The sequence below is a fragment of the Macadamia integrifolia genome, unplaced genomic scaffold (genome assembly GCF_013358625.1).
Source record: "Macadamia integrifolia cultivar HAES 741 unplaced genomic scaffold, SCU_Mint_v3 scaffold2210, whole genome shotgun sequence".
Lineage (NCBI taxonomy): Eukaryota > Viridiplantae > Streptophyta > Magnoliopsida > Proteales > Proteaceae > Macadamia > Macadamia integrifolia.
The window spans coordinates 3,204-19,380 of NW_024868571.1; the positions used below are offsets into that span (position 1 = coordinate 3,204).

At 39.8% G+C, this 16,177-nt stretch overlaps 1 protein-coding gene across 1 annotated transcript; it reads right to left on the reverse strand.

Moving 5' to 3' along the window:
• Positions 1–13,487: 13,487 nt before the first annotated feature.
• Positions 13,488–15,140, reverse strand: LOC122066062 (glucan endo-1,3-beta-glucosidase-like). The gene is made up of 2 exons (XM_042629888.1): positions 14,962–15,140; positions 13,488–14,858 (listed from the first exon to the last, which is right to left on the reverse strand). The coding sequence occupies exons 1-2, from the start codon at positions 15,017–15,019 to the stop codon at positions 13,819–13,821; spliced, it is 1,098 nt and encodes a 365-aa protein (XP_042485822.1). The 5' UTR covers positions 15,020–15,140; the 3' UTR covers positions 13,488–13,818.
• Positions 15,141–16,177: the final 1,037 nt, after the last annotated feature.

The window sequence follows — 16,177 nt, forward strand, 5'->3', positions numbered from 1 at the left end:
TCTATTTGCAACTGATTTATTAGAGAGAGAGAGAGAGAGAGAGAGAGAGAGAGAGAGAGAGAGAGAGAGGAAAACCTGTTCTATTTAGGCAGACCATTAGCAGCCCAACAAGAAGTAGTGGCGTGGCATCCATATCTATATGAGGACTGCTCTTCCTTCAAGCGTATGAGGAAGAGGAAGAGGAAGAGGAAGAATTCAGACTCTATGGAGGTATCCAATTAATCCCATTTTAATGACATCCTGATGTAGGGAGAAATAGAGCAAAGATTTTTTTTTTTTTGGTAATGAGATAGAGCAAAGATAACCACAGCATTTCCTAGCTGCCTATATTGACTTTTTTTTTTTTTTTCAAGCCTCCATGACAGCTTTGGCCTTCTTAAATACACTAATCAGTAATGGATGGCCGATGGAGACTCCTCATGTATCCGAAATGGCTATGTATTACCATTTTTATTTTTTGGTAGAAATTTATATGAACCATTTTGAAGAAAGGTATTCCAGCACAAGGCAGTTCACAGGGCAATATTGTTTAAGTAATTTCCACGTCATCCATGGTTCATGCATTTCTATTTGTTTTCGATTGATGAGAATTTATTCAAAGAAGATGAAGAGCTTATGAGGGAGGACAACATTGATCTTACATGCATCGGAAAGGGACAGGACAAAACTATTGTACAATATACAAAGAATCAAGGCCTTCCTAGCCAAGGAATCAACTAAGTAATTAATGTCCCATGGAACATGCATGAAATCACAGTTATCAACACACACGCCATATATTATATTTGGGGGGCTTGCATGTTATATAAGGTGCCAAAATTTGAGCGCCGAGTAGGATCCTTAAACTCCTATGCATGTGTAAAATTTCATTAGAATAGACTCTTCAACATGGCAAAACTCATGGAGAAACCTTTGTTTAAATGTCAAAATTAGAGTGAAAATGAGCTAAACAAATTAACAATTTAAAATACACTGGGAAATTCTAATACAAGGCAAGCCATACGGTTTAGTCAAACCTTTATAAAGTATGCAGAACAATCTTTGCTGGAAATTAATGAAGCTAAAAGAGAGAAATTACCAATGGGGATCATTGCTACATCTATTTCTCCCCTGCAAGCAGGTTCTTGGAAGCCTTCTTCTGAAGGTTTTATGAACTAAATTGTGATGCAACTCCCCCAAAAGGAAGCTCATATGGGGGGGTATTGGGTATATATTCTGGGGTAAATTTGGCACTCAAATAGTGGTTGTCTTTGAGCATGTTAGCTTCAACTCGGCTGTGGTGGGTGAAGCTTTATCTATCTGCACCGGTCTCTTTCATACTAAGTCATTGGGTTTGGACCATATCATTGTCTATTATGTATATATGCATATTTTGTGTCAAAATAAATAATATGGCATGGATGATGATCACTGGATGAGGATGATGACCAAGCCAGGACTACATAAATCATCTCTAGTACATTTCTCGTTATCTATGTAGTGTTTGATTCTACAGATAATAGATTTTCCTAACTTTTTTCATCATCAAATTATTTTTGTGGGAAGAAATGGAAAAGGGTGAATAAAAAAGCAAAACCAAATGGGATTGTCGCTGCGTTCTTCAGTGATGGAAGCTTTTACAAAAAAGAAGACGATGATGATGAAGAAGAAGAAGAAATTAATGGAGGGTCAGTGGGATATTTTGGGGTAGAGCGTGGTCTGCATCAAGGTGACCTAATCTCTCCTATTCTTTTCATTCTGGCAGAAGAGGTTCTATGTAGAGGCCTGAAGAAATTATTGCAAGATAAGAAAATCAAAGCCCTACATGGGCCAAGAGGTGAGTTGGTTCCTACTCATTTATTTTTTGCAGATGATATTTTTATATTTATGAATCCTTCCATAATTATGTTAGAAATCTAAATGATTTCTTGAAGAAGTATCAGGAATTTTCGAGTCAGCATGTGAATTTAGAGAAGAGTAAGATTTTTCTGGGAAAATTTTCTCCTTCAAGGAAGCTTAGCATTCTAGAGACTTTGGGCATTAGTTCTTGCAATTTTCTTACTAAATATTCTGGAGTACAAATTTTTAAAGGGAGAGTCAAGAATCAGTTCTTAATGCCTGTATTGAATAAAATCAGAGAGCGCTTGTCGGGTTGGAAGGGAAAGCTCCTCTCTATGAATGGTAGAGTGCAACTAGTTCTCTCTATTGTTCTGGGAATGTCAGTGCATAATTTCTCTGTATACTGGTGGCCCTCCTCCTTAATCAATTTGATGGAAAAATGGATTAGAAATTTCATCCGGTCAGGAGATGTAGATTCAGCTAAAGCAGTGACAGTCAAGTGTGACCATATTAACAAGCCTAATGAAGAAGATGGTTTGGATATTCTTAGACTTCGGGACATTAATAAATCTTTTCTATGTAAGCGAGCTTGGAACATAAAGCACTGGAATTCAGTCGTGAGTAGATTTTTCAAAGCTCAATTTCTAAGTAATGGGCTTCCTAAAAAATCTTACAAGTCATCATCGATTTGGCCAGGTATTTATAAAGTGTAGCCCTTTTATTGCTAGTAAGGACAGACGGATTGCAGGAAATGGTGAGAACATCAGTCTCTGGAATGACATTTCACTGGGAGAAAACTCGTCAGCAAATTTAGATTGCGAATCTATTATTTCTCTGAGTCATTCCTCTCTAAATGTGTTTAAAATAATCAAAAACTACAATTGGAGTATTCCTAATGTCAGATCAAATGTGCTTAGAAATGCATTCTCTGTTGTCCGGTTGATTAGGTTGCCCTAGCATGATGTGGATGACAGATGTATTTGGAGTGCCAATACTTCTTGTTTTCTTTCATCTTTCTCTGTAATGGAATGAAATAAGAAGGAATCCTAAGGTTCCCTGGTTTTCTCTTGTTTGGGGAAAATTTTTGCAGCCAAGGCAATCTACTTTTGGATGGTGCCTCATGAACAAGAAATTTCCAATGAATAATAACATCTCTGGCAAGGGAGTATCTATTGTCTCAAAATGTAGTTTATAGGGTTTGGACACTAAATATTTTAAGCATATATTTACAAGTCGTAACTTCTCGGTTTCCATTTGAAAAATGCTTATTGACTGCTTTAGCCTATCCTAGCCAAATCCTGACAACATCAACCAGCTATCTCTCTGGTGGATCAGAAAGTGGAGAGTAATTTCTGTTTGCGACCCTTGGTCAATGGGATTTATTGTAGTAGAAGAAAATTTATGGAGGGAAAGGAATGATCATCATCATGATGGGCATGCTACCTTTAAAATCGTTCTTTTTGAGAAGATCAGAAGGGATTTGCAGAAAGCAAGCTTCACATTGTCTGGAGTTGTCAAGCAGCCAGCGGATCGGCTATGCTATCACAGACTTGGTCTTTCTACTTCAACTGGTAAGGGCCTATTGATGTTGGAGGTTTTCTGGTGTAAATCTTTTGGGGATCCATGAAATTGAATGTGGACGGATGCTCCTTGGGAAACCCATGAAGAGCTGGAGTGGGAGGTGTTCTAAGAAATCACAGGGGTAATGTTGTGGGGTCTTTTAAGATGTTCTTAGGGATCCAAACAAATTTCTATGATGAATTTAAAGCCCTGATAGAAAGAGTTCTCAAAGCCAAGGAGCTGCATGTTGGTGTGCTTTGGATCGAATCTGACTCAATAGTGGTGGAGGTAGTGATTCAAAACCAATCTATTCCATGGTATACAACCCAAGATTGGATTTCAGTTAAGTGCTTCTTAGATTCTATAAACTAAAATATTTCTCATTATTTTCGTGAAGCAAATGGTGTGGTGGATTTCCTTACCAAGAATGTAGCAAAATCATGATCTTCGAACTCAAATATTACTTTCACATCCAATATTAGATCTGAGATTGCTCATGATCATGACTTGAGACCTCAGTTTTGATTTTGCTATTTTTTTTTTTCTGATTTATTTTCCCTACTGATGGCCATGCCGAAGGTGGGGCTTTGTAAATCAGGTTTGTTTGAGTTGTATTTTCTTTTTTCCTTTTTTTTGTTAAAATTCTGATTTTTAGCAGGAAAAAAAAAAAAAGAACATGAATGGGTCCCACTTTTGTTGATAAAAAAAAAAAAAAAAAAAACGACTAACTAGTTAACAAGCAAAATTAAGGATAATTTGAATATTTTAAAATTTTATAGGAGAAAGAGAGTTATATAAAAAAAGAAGCATGAGTAGGGGCTTTAATTAAATGTAAGGTAAGTACATGAGAGTGATAGAAATTTTTTGCTTTAGAGAGGCAAACACAATAGCAGATTTGTTGGCAAAAAATAGTGTTTGTCTTCAAGCTTCCTTATCTTCGGAGACTAGTCCATCTTTTCTTATGGCTGAGATTTTATGGGATGACTTATATAGGCCAAGGTACAGTTTTGACTAAAAAGTTAAATTTATAGATGTATTTGTGCTTTTTTGTATTTTAGTTTCTATTGATGGTAATGTTGAATGTGGAACTATAAGGCAAAAAAAGTATTTGTATGATTTCCTCTTTGCTGATGACAATGTAGAAAGTGGAGCGAGAAATCACTTTTGTCCTTTTCTGTTTAGGTATGCCTAGATGCTAATCTTGTACATCTTATCTTTAATTTTTAATATATTTAATCTTATCTTTAATTTTTAATATATTATTTCTGACATATAGCAAAAAAAAGTGATAGAAATTTTTTCATTAATTTTTTTTTTTATTTAAAGTGGACCCACTTAGGCTAGGCATTAACGAAGTAAAGAAGGTCGTTCGTGGTCTAGGGAATTATTAAGATATCTTGGAAATTTATTTAAGATTATCTTTACAATTTATTTTTGACACTCTCCCTCTTAACTGAAAGGGACATCTACAATCATGTGACCATAGCTTATTGGGGTTATTTATTTATTTATTTTATTTTATTTTCATAATCTTATTGGGGTTAGTCAATAGGCAATATCTCACAAATTATTGGACTATAGACTATTGGGAAAAGGAAGGTTCGGTGTCCCTTTCACCCACTTGATTACCATATCGATAAACATGACAAAAGATGACTGTATTCAGCCGACAATGCTCGATAATAGAAATAATTCTCCAAGGGTAGGACGAAGGTAGAGTTGTAGCAACTAGAAACAATCCTCGATCTTGCTCTTCACGACAGGGTTCTTCATGGGAGGGTAGTTTGGAAGATATTCAACAACCTGAACTCCCAGTGGGTCCGCTTCATGAAGTCTATCTATTTCTTGTATACAGCTTTCTGCAGGCCCCTATTAACTTTTTGGTGTACGATGTCTTACATTTTCTCACTGTTTGATCCAGAGAATATTGGTGCAGACACCTCGATAGGCAAGATGGCGATCATGCTAGAATTTTTTATTTGAGAACAATAAACAATCTGTCTTGTCTGTGCATAGCGAGGGTGTAGGGGGCACAGCCCCGCTCAAATTTTTTATTTGAGGGTAATTTTATACTTTCCGGATTAGAGTTTTCTCATTTTATATTTGTAGCAAGGGTTTTTTTCTCTCTTTTTTTTACTAAAATATCATTTGTATGAAAGAAAAAAATCAAGGAAAAAGAAACTATACAAGAATGATGCTAATGACCACCAGGGTCACAAAAAAGATAAACAATGGCTATGCCATATCTCCCACCTTCGGCATTGCCATTAGCAGGGGAGAAGGCCACCCTAAAAAAAAAAACCAAAAAGATGACATAATGAAATAAGGAAACGAGGTCTCTGTTGAGCATCGACTCGCAACTCCTCCTGGATCAACATTGGGAAATGAAGCATGACCGAAGAGACTCCTTTTTTTGCCGCCAATTTCGCCAAATAGTCTGCTATAGTATTAGCTTCTCTGAAACAATGTGTGAGTTTCCATTGGATGGAAGATAAGAAAGGCTGCATACGAATCCAGTCTTGCATTATCCACCACGGAAGCGAGGAGCTATAAACTGCCACTGTCACTGCCATGGAATCACATTCCACCCAAAGTTTATTGATTCCCAAATCTCTAGCCAACTTCAACCCTTTCTCCAAAGCCAGAAATTCTGCCTCATAATTAGATTTTATTCTGAGAGAGGTGCTAAAAGAAGAGATCACCATTGCGTCGTCATTCCTTTTAACCCCTCCTGCCCCCGCTCTTCCCAGATTTTCCTAGCGAACATCCATCCGCATTTAATTTGAACCAAGATGGTTGTGGAGCACACCAGAAAACTTCTGAAAAACACCAGAGCTTGATGAGGAACAATAGGGACACCAATCTTCCTAGAGCATATAAGAGAACTCCATTAAGATTTTATTTGAAGAGATTGGATTTGCGGTGATTCGAATTGAGTGTGATTCGAATGCGGTGATTTGGTGTGTAAAGAATCGATCGATTCCTTGGAAGTATAAGTAAAAATGGCTTAGTTTTATGGAGTTTTTAAACTTGATTAGATGGAGTATTCAACACAGCTTTCGAGAAATTAACACAATCGCAGATGGGTTGGTGAAGCATGCGGCGGCAACGTGTTTATCACATAATTGGGAGACTCCTCCAAGGTTCTCTTTTAGTGACATTGAGTGGGACGCTATGGGTAAACCAAGGTTCAGGTTCTCCTGACCTATGAGGTGGTCTGTTCTCTTAATCTTATCTCTGTTGATGGCAATGCCGAAGGTGGAGTGGGTATTGAGAATTGGTATTTGTGCCCTTTCGGAAATTTGCAATCTATTTATCTTTATATCATTTTAATATATTTTTTTGCTGACCTTAAGAAAAAAAAGAGCATAACTAATCAACGGTTTGAGTTACACTGGAAAAATTTATTACAAAATGGGCCACATGGTAGAATTGGACTATGAAATTTGATATGTGACCAGTAAAAAATGTGATATATAGGACCAAAAGTTGAGACTAGTTACATAAAACATCCCCAAGTCTATCACATAAGATAATAGAGTCGGAGTCTAACTCCCACATGTGATATAGAGTCATATTCCATTACTCACATGTGATATAGAGTTCTATTACACTACACTCACATGAGGTATACCGTTCTAGTCAATCACTTACATGTGATATAAAGTTCCAGTACACTACACTCTCTGTAATATCTTTATAAGGCCGTATTGTACAAGCAAAGATAATTAATAAAATACAATTACTTTATCAGAGAGAAATATATAAAAGCAGTATTTTATAAGCAAGAGGAATTACTGGACAATATTCCCTTGATCCTGAACCAAGCTGATCGCTACCACATGGATGCCCTTCCTGGCAATGCAGAGATTAAAAGGGCGGTGTGGGAGCTTGATCTGGACAGCTTGCCAGGTCCTAATGGCTTCCCTGGGGCTTTCTTCAGAAGATGCTGGCACATTTTGGAAAAAGAAGTGAGCAACGCGGTCAGATATTTTTTCAGCTCAAGCTACATGCTGCAGGGTGTGAACAACAATTTCCTTGTGCGGATCACAAAGGTAGATGGGGCAGATAACCTAGGTAATTTCCGCCCCCTATGCATGGGAAAATTTTTCTGCAAAATTATTACAAAGGTGATGGCATTGAGTTTGGAGCCTCTTCTTCCCAGATTAATATCTGATGAGCAAGCGCTTTCCAAAAAGGAAAGATTATCCATGACAATATTATTGTCGCTTCAGAACTTGCGAACTTGATGTTCTCGTCCACCAGAGGAGGGGGTATCGGCATAAAAATTGACATCAGAAAAGCCTACGACACAATTGACTAAAAGTTTATTTTTCAGGTTATGCATAGATTCGGTTTCTCTGAGAGATGGAAGGGATGGCTCAACCAAATTCTGATATCTACTAAGATATCAATTCTAGTTAATGGAGGACCGCAAGGGTTTTTTAATGTGGAACGAGGCCTGAGACAAGGTGATCTGATATCGCCGATCTTGTTTATAATTGCAGAAGAAGTTCTATCTCGGGGGCTAAAGGGGCTAATCCAATCGAACCAAATAAAGTCAATCCAGGGCCCAAGAGGCGCTGAAACCCCAGGTCACATCTTGTTCGCGGATGACATTTTTATATTCACCAATGGTTCCCAGAGGTATGTCAACAATCTAAAAATTGTTTTGAAAAAATATCAAGAATTTTCAGGTCAATGCATCAATCTTGACAAAAGTAAGCTTTTCCTCGGCAAGATTGCTTTAGCAAGGAAGCAGAGTATCTCTAATATTTTGGGAATTCGGAGTTGTACCTTCCCTACAAAATATTTAGGGGTTGAAATCTTTAAGGGTCGGTTAAAAAAGAATGATCTCATGCCTGTGATGGAAAATGTGAAGAAGCGCCTTGCAGGGTGGAAGGATAAGCTTCTTTCAATGGCAGGAAGAATAGAGCTAGTCAGATCTGTGATCTCTAGCATTCCTACTCACAATTTTGCGGTATACTGGTGACCCTCATCTCTTCTAGCTACTGTGGAGAGATGGATGCGAAACTTTATATGGACAGGGGAGGTGGACAGTACGAGAGCAATTACAATGAAGTGGAATACTCTATGCAAGCCCAAAGAAGAAGGGGGCCTAGGGATCAAGAAGCTAAGAGACTCGAATAAAGCTATGCTGTGTAAAATGGTTTGGAGAATAAAACATGGGAAATCGAATGCTAGTTCTTTCCTTCGTGCAAGATTTATTAAGAATGATGGTAAATTTTCCAAAGGAAGCAGGCCTTCATCAATTGCCTTGGGGATTCAAAAGTCTTGGGATTTTGTGTCAGAGAACGAGAGGTGGGTCATCGGCAATGGCAATTTGACAAACTTCTGGAAGGATAAATGGTGGGGACCTAAATCTCTGATGGAGGAGATCCAGACTATGGACCTTTCCCCCCCCCCTAACACTAATGCCAAAGTGTGTGAATTTATCCAGGATGGTCAATGGAACTTCCCTATGGTGTAGTCTGGCCTTCTAAATAATATTTTTAAATCTATCAAGGAGATAGCAATTTGCCCTACTCAGATGGAGGATTTTTGAGCCTGGAAGTTATCTCCTGTGGGGAATTTTTCTACGGCTTCTGCATGGGATGAAATTAGAGAAAAATCCCCAAAAGTTCCTTGGTTCTCTTTGATTTGGAGGAAAGGACTTCCCCCACTGTACTCTACTCTAGGATGGCAGCTTGCTCATAGGAAACTCCCAATGGACGAGCTGATCAAAGCTAAAGGCATTATGATGGCATCGAGATGCTTCCTCTACAACCAAGATGAAGATGGCATTGACCATGTTTTTATTCGCTATCCATACTCAACTTGCATATGGGAAAGGTTCTGTGCTTGTTTTAGGATTTCTTGGCCGATGCATCAATCTATAGAAGGTTTGATAAAATGGTGGAAGTCCAAGGCAAGAATCTTAAACTTAAAAAACCCATGGCTAATGTGCTTCTCAATCATTGTAGCTAATATTTGGTGGGAGAAAAATAGAAGAAGCAATGAGGACAAGGCTCGATCCGATGGGAATATTTTTGAATTTGTTTGCCAAGAGCTTGGTCTTTGTTTGGGTAGTTCGAAGGGTAAAGTGAAGAGCATCAGCGATATCTCATGCTGCAAGAAATTGGGGTTACATATAGGGGCCCTTAAGTTTATTCCACCTATGGAAGTGCATTGCTGCAAACCCCATCCGAATTGGTTTAAAATCAACATGGACGGGAGTTCTCTGGGGAACCTAGGAAGGGCAGGCGCTGGCAGAATTGCCCATAACAAAGAGGGTCAGATTTGCAACTTAGGCATAAAAAAAATATTCGAGGCTGAGTTTGAAGCAGTTTTGGAAGGTTTGATCATGGAAAAGAGCTATGGAGCGAGAGAAGTGTGGGTAGAGTCAGATTCTGCCGGTGTGGTGTCTGCTGTGTAGAAGAACCAAGTCCCATGATTTGTGCTCCAATGATGGAAGGCTATTCTCCCCTATCTAAACTCTATCTCGTGGAAAATTTCACATTGCTTTCGCAAGGCAAATGTGGTTGTAGATTATTTGGCCAAGAAGGCTTCAAAATCAGGAATCACAGAAACCTCTGTGACATTCCCAAGTCATATCATGATGGAGATTGAAAATGACGCAATGGACAGGCATAGATTCAGATTCTGCTAGGGTGTTTCTTGCTTTCTCTGCTGATGGCCATGCCAAAGGTGGAGAGAGCAAGTTTCTCTAGCGGTTTCGGCCGTGTTTCCATTTTCTTTTTCTATTGATGTATTTTCCCCTTTTATTTTAATAAAAGCATCTTTTAGCAAATAAATAAATAAAAGTAGGTTTGTGTGAGAAAGGGAAGCTGAAAACCAAAAGCATAAGTAAATTAAGAAACTTCTCCCGCGTCTAAAATTCCTAAATATAAGGGTTTTTTTTTTTTTGGGTAATAAAAAATTTAAATGTATTTTTGGCAATCAGTAATTATTACCTGTCGCTATAAAGTATTATCAATAAACCATGTCTTATTTTTTTGTAACGGTATATTTTATTCCGTCATTGTAAAACTTTATTGATGATGGTAACTTTTTTACCTTTTCTATATCTTTAATTGGTGACGGGAATAAAAGTACAATTGCCTAAAAATGAATGACGGGAATTTAAAAGCTACTCGCATGAACGAAAGAGATCTGAGCAGTAATTGAGTCCCATGTAATAGAAACCAAAATATGCTGCTCTGACTCAGCAATAATTGTAGGAATATTTAAATTCCTCTTCTAAACTATCCATAAATTTGGGGCCTTTCCGACCCAAGAATTATGAATAAAATTGCAATGAATCCCAATCTATTAAAGAATAAATTAGGGAAATTAGTTACCTCGATCATTGGCTCCGCAATGCAAAGAATATCAGGATCCTTTTCTTTCACAAGAACACGTAAGGCGTTCTTACCAGAGGCCTTCTTCATACCCCTGATATTCCAGAAGAGCAGCTTCATTATGTCACTTTTTGGTATGGGTCTGATGAGTCGACTTGGCTGTCTGCTCCTTTTCCATAACTTTTCCTTTCCTTGCTGTCGCCTCCTCTGCGCATAAAGCATTATGAATAGCAGCAACCTCTGGATGGTGAACAATAGCACGACCTCCCACCAGCTGGGTGGGAGGAAGGCCCTTTACAATATGCTCGGACACCATTCCTTCCTCACCTTTACCGCCTCTGCCACCCCTAGTTGATCCTCGACCAGCATGACCTCCATGGTAACTAATATTACGTCGAGGCCTTAAGTTCCAAGCTGCAAAAGATTCCTCCAAATTGTTTCTAGCCCTTGGATTAGCATCATCCTCTCCCTGCTCGCTTCCTTCCACAGAGTCAGATTCCCCGTCGGATACCGTATTGATGTGGTCCGACCCATATTCACCCTCACCCAATGGATTATCCACCATATTTGGCTCCAGATGATCCCTGCACTGATTATTGTTAGAATTCGGTCCTCCCAAATTTTGTGAAAGAATATTTCCATTATTAGAAATATTATCTTTGTCTAAGTCAACCACCAGATTTCGCTCCACAAGGCAATTAATATCCCCATTCACTGTTTCCATAACCGTAGGAGGGAAATATTCTCCTACCAATCTGGGACTCCTCACACAGCTGGGGCTGGCCACTTTTGCAGTCGACCCTTCTCTCCCAACTCCGGTGAGGTTACCTTGGACATGAGCATCTGTAAGAAAACTGCCATTATTCTGGTCAACAGGGTTTCTTTCGTCCCTCTTATCAAGGCATTGGTTGGCCATATGGCCCAGTTTTTTGCATAAGATGCATCTTGAGAGATCGTCCTCATACATCACCCGCTGTTTGAACCAGAAAACGATGTCTGTACCAGGTTTCTTTCGTTCCACTTGGATCTCCTCCACCCTGGCTCTGACCAACTCGACCTCAACAAGGACTCTGGCGTAGTTGCCCATGGTGCCATTCAATGTTTTGCGATCCAAAGCTACAGGCCTCCCTGCGGCTTTGGCCATTGTCAGAAGGATTTTTTCATGCCAATACTCCATCGGCAGTTCAGGGAAACGAACCTAGACTAGTTTAGTTTGGGTGTGATTATCATGGATGCTAAATTCTGGCCTCCACCTTTGAAATCTAATCACCTGAGTCCCAACTTTGGCCATTGTCAGAAGGATTTTTTCATGCCAATACTCCATCGGGAGTTCAGGGAAATGAACCCAGACTAGTTTAGTTTGGGTGTGATTATCATGGATGCTAAATTCTGGCCTCCACCTTTGAAATCTAATCACCTGAGTCCCAACTTTTATGGGTCCTCGCCTCCATACCGATGACATATCCCCCTCCCTCTCAAAGCGGAAGAGAATGAAACCCTTCCCTAGAGGAGCAAGATTAACCTTCCCCTTCAAGTTCTATAACTTTACCGAATCACGACGGATATCATCCATGGAGATGAGCCTAAAATTCACCCTTCCGATCAGGGAAAAAGAGAACGTTTGAAGTTTCTCTTCATAGGCCTCTTGTGGTACCACCACCTTAGTCAGAGGCCCAGCGCGGATAGGCTCTGGAAGGTCATCCACATCTGGCAACCCCTTCTTTGACACAGCAGCATAGGATCAACGACCTTCAGCATCTCCTCCAGGTCGTTGGCCCCCAATTGTTGCACCCTCCTTCGGCCTGATCTCCTCAGACACTATTTCTCTAGGATCCTCTACTGAAGCATAGCCATGGTTGGGAGCAAGGCTCCAGAAATCAGTGATTAACCGTTGTTTACTTCTATCTGGTGGCCGGCCTCCGGCAGGGGCAAAAATTTTTAGCCCAGTTTCCAATCTCTCCTCTTCCTCTCTCATCGCCCAGTCTCAAACCCTCGATTCATATGCTGGTTTTTCCTAGTCGAACCCTAAAGTCAATAGGATTAAGTACATAAAATGTAACTTGGTGATTGATGGAAAGTGGGTTAAAATGGGTTTTTCAAAGAATATTTATTAGATGAATCTTTAGTGGGCAGACCTGTTGGCACAACAGTTAAGTTGCACTATTGCAAGGTATTGGTTAAAGGTTCAAAATGTGAAAATAACCTCTCCTACGAAGCACGGTGTAAGACTATGTACACAATGCCCCTCCCGAACCACAAGAGCCTTGTGCATTTGGTATGACCTTTACCTATACTTTATTTATTGATCCACTTTTTCTTCGCTCTTTTGGAACAAGTATAGAAATGCATACTTTTTCTATTTACCTTAGTGACTGGGGGCTAAGGGGGGTTAATCCAAACTCAGCGGTTAATCCGAACTGAGGACGGGTTTTTGGAGTTAGCTCACCATCTCGGGATTGCGGCCCTTTCTCCCATCCATTGTAGCATGTGTGTCACCTTGGGCATGAGGGGCATGATGGCCTGATGTCATCCTCACCTTCCTCCAGCTTACTTTATTTATTGGATGAATCTTTATTTCTGGATGTGCTTTCACTAGAGGGTTTCTTTACGGATTGAAGTTCTTTACCCCATCTATGTGGAGACATGTGGAGAATGTCTCTACACAGATGGGTGTTTTCTGACTTAATCAGAAAGGGTGAAGAAAAGAGTCCAATCACATGATCATATCACTGATTAAGAAGAGATCTCTACAAGAAAAACTTTGTCCAATATATATAAACATTAATCCAGCACAACATCTCTACATATTCATATGACTCCAAAAAAGTGATGAAACAGAGGTTTGAAATAACAGAGAATAGAAACAAAACACAACAGGTTGTCCTGCATCTTACTTTCTTGAGTTCTTCCATCCTACTCCCTGGAAAGGACTCAAACGTGTATTTCCAATGACCGCATCTAAGATCAGAGAAGCAAAGTTGCATTATTGACATCATTGCAGTCAGCCTCACTAATGCATAGAGCTTGAAAGGATGTGACCTATTTCACCATACCATCCATGTGGCCAGATAATTAGATGTTAAAGGGGAGAAGGGAGATGCATGGTGATATAGTAATTGAGGCAATATGGCTTATTTGATTCAGTTGAGGGGCTATTTGTAGGATCTGCACTGAAATTAATTGCATATTTGGGTTGTTTATTTGGAAAAAATAAACCCCAATGTTGCTCCAACTCTTGATTAGTGATCTTTTGGTTCTCATCAAACATAGCAAACACATAAGTCTCTATGGCCTTTCCAGGTCTCTTTGGAGTGCCACCCTTCACATGTTGAATCAGATTTGAGTTGTAAGCCCTTGCGTTTTCTGTAGAAGCTCCGGTGCCTCCTGCCGATGGCCAACCAGTCTCCGATACAACAATCTCAACAGTTGAGCCTCCCACCTTCTCTAGAGCTGAATAGAGAGCATCAACCAAGGCATCAAAAAGGTTATGATATCCCAGCTTACCATCTTGTACCATAACCGACTGGGATGAGAACAAGGCATAGGAAAGACTAATGGCTTCTGGGTTTGAACTGTAACTAAAATAGGGATACAGATTTGCGAGTAGTGGTGCACCATTGTCGGCAAGGAAGGTGATAATTGGGTCTATAAATGATCTCACATCGTCCCTGAATGCACCTTGAGAGGGAGGGTAGGATGTTCCAAGGAGTCCGGAAATGATAGATGTGGACACTTTGATTTGGTTTTGTAGACCTGCTGATGCAATTGTGTTATGAATATTTTGCATTGCAGGAAGAACGAACTGGGCATTGCTACTATCGGGACTTATTATATTTCCAACACAAATATATCGAAATCTAACACTAGGAAAGTAGGCTAATACATTGCTCTTGACCCAATTGATTGCAGTGGAATTGCTGCTTGCTATGCCTTGAAGATCTGAGTCTGGGACACCCAACACAAGTTCAATGTTGGAGTCTCTGAGGGCGAGGATAGTTGCTTGATTTGGGTAATAAATTCTCATCCTTGTGATGTTTTGTGATTTGTAGAGATCCACAACTTCTTTTGGAGATGGTAAATTGTTGCCATTCATTCCATAACAAACACCTAATTGAGCCCCTGCATCATTAGATTGTCAGTAACTCTTATATTTGCAACTGTGTGTTTGTGTGTGTGTGTGTGTGTGAGAGAGAGAGAGAGAGAGAGAGAGAGAGAGAGAGACCTGTTCTGTTTAGGCAGGTGATCAGCAGCCCAACAACAAGTAGCTGTGTGGCATCCATATGCTTTGTGATGATGGTTGTTCTTGGTTGCTGCGTATGAAGACGAAGAAGATTTGAGACTTGAGACTCTATGGATCTCTCACCATATCCATTTCTGACCTTGTTTAGGGAGAGATTAAGCAAAAAGGTGGGGTCAATACCTTATGACGCCCACCAGTTAACGCCCACCAACCATTCAATCCAACTTTTGATTTTTGTTCGATTCCTTTTATTGTTTTTTTCCTTAAGCAGCCTTTGGTTGAGAGGAGAGAGAGAGAGAGAGAGATCCTCTGTTTTGCTTTACAGATGATACGATGATGCCGGGATATTGGTTTGGGCTGAAGTGCAGGGATTTTGGTTTGGGCTGAAGAGCTTACCTGGGACGTGAGATTTTACTATGATCAGATGCTTGATCCTAGCTGTCCATCTGTCCGAAAGCTCGATCCAATCATTTGTGGCATGATATGGGTGAGGCCGCGGGAGTATACATTCTTTGATGCACCATCAGATACAACAGTTTAGGAGTCGTTGCAGAGAGAATCCATGGGCGGTTCTTGGTAAAGCCCTCCACCACTTCATGAGATTGAGAAGCTTCTCAATCTTTACTCAACAGTAATAATGGTAGTAAAATTACAAGTAGATCCAAATAGCAACCGGTGAACAAAACCCACGTCGCCTTACAATCCGATTGGGGTCATGTGATTGTTGCACGTATGGCTGTCAATGGGTCTGGTTGGGCTGAGTCTTTTAAAACCCCAACTCAATTCTAAGATCAACCCTAGCCCAGCATAGTCCTAGGTCGGACTGGGTTTGTAGAAACGCAACCCTAAGAGTGATACAAAAGGTAATGGAAAAACAAGAACAAACAATGCACACAAGTTTACGAGGTACGGCAAAATTGCCTACGTACTCGATGAGATGATATTCTGCTTCACTATCAATGGAGAATAGGGTTATGACACTCATTCTCACACCTCTCAAAATTGCTTATAGAGAAAGTATCCATTGTTACAAGTATATAGTGAAAAACCCTAATGTCGAAAGTACAAAACTGCCCTCAATATTCCATGGATTAAACTGTAATGAAATATAAGACATCATACACCAACAGAGTTATCTCAGCCCAAGCCTAACACTGTCAGACTTAATCCAACCCAACCCTAGTGGACCCAACCTATT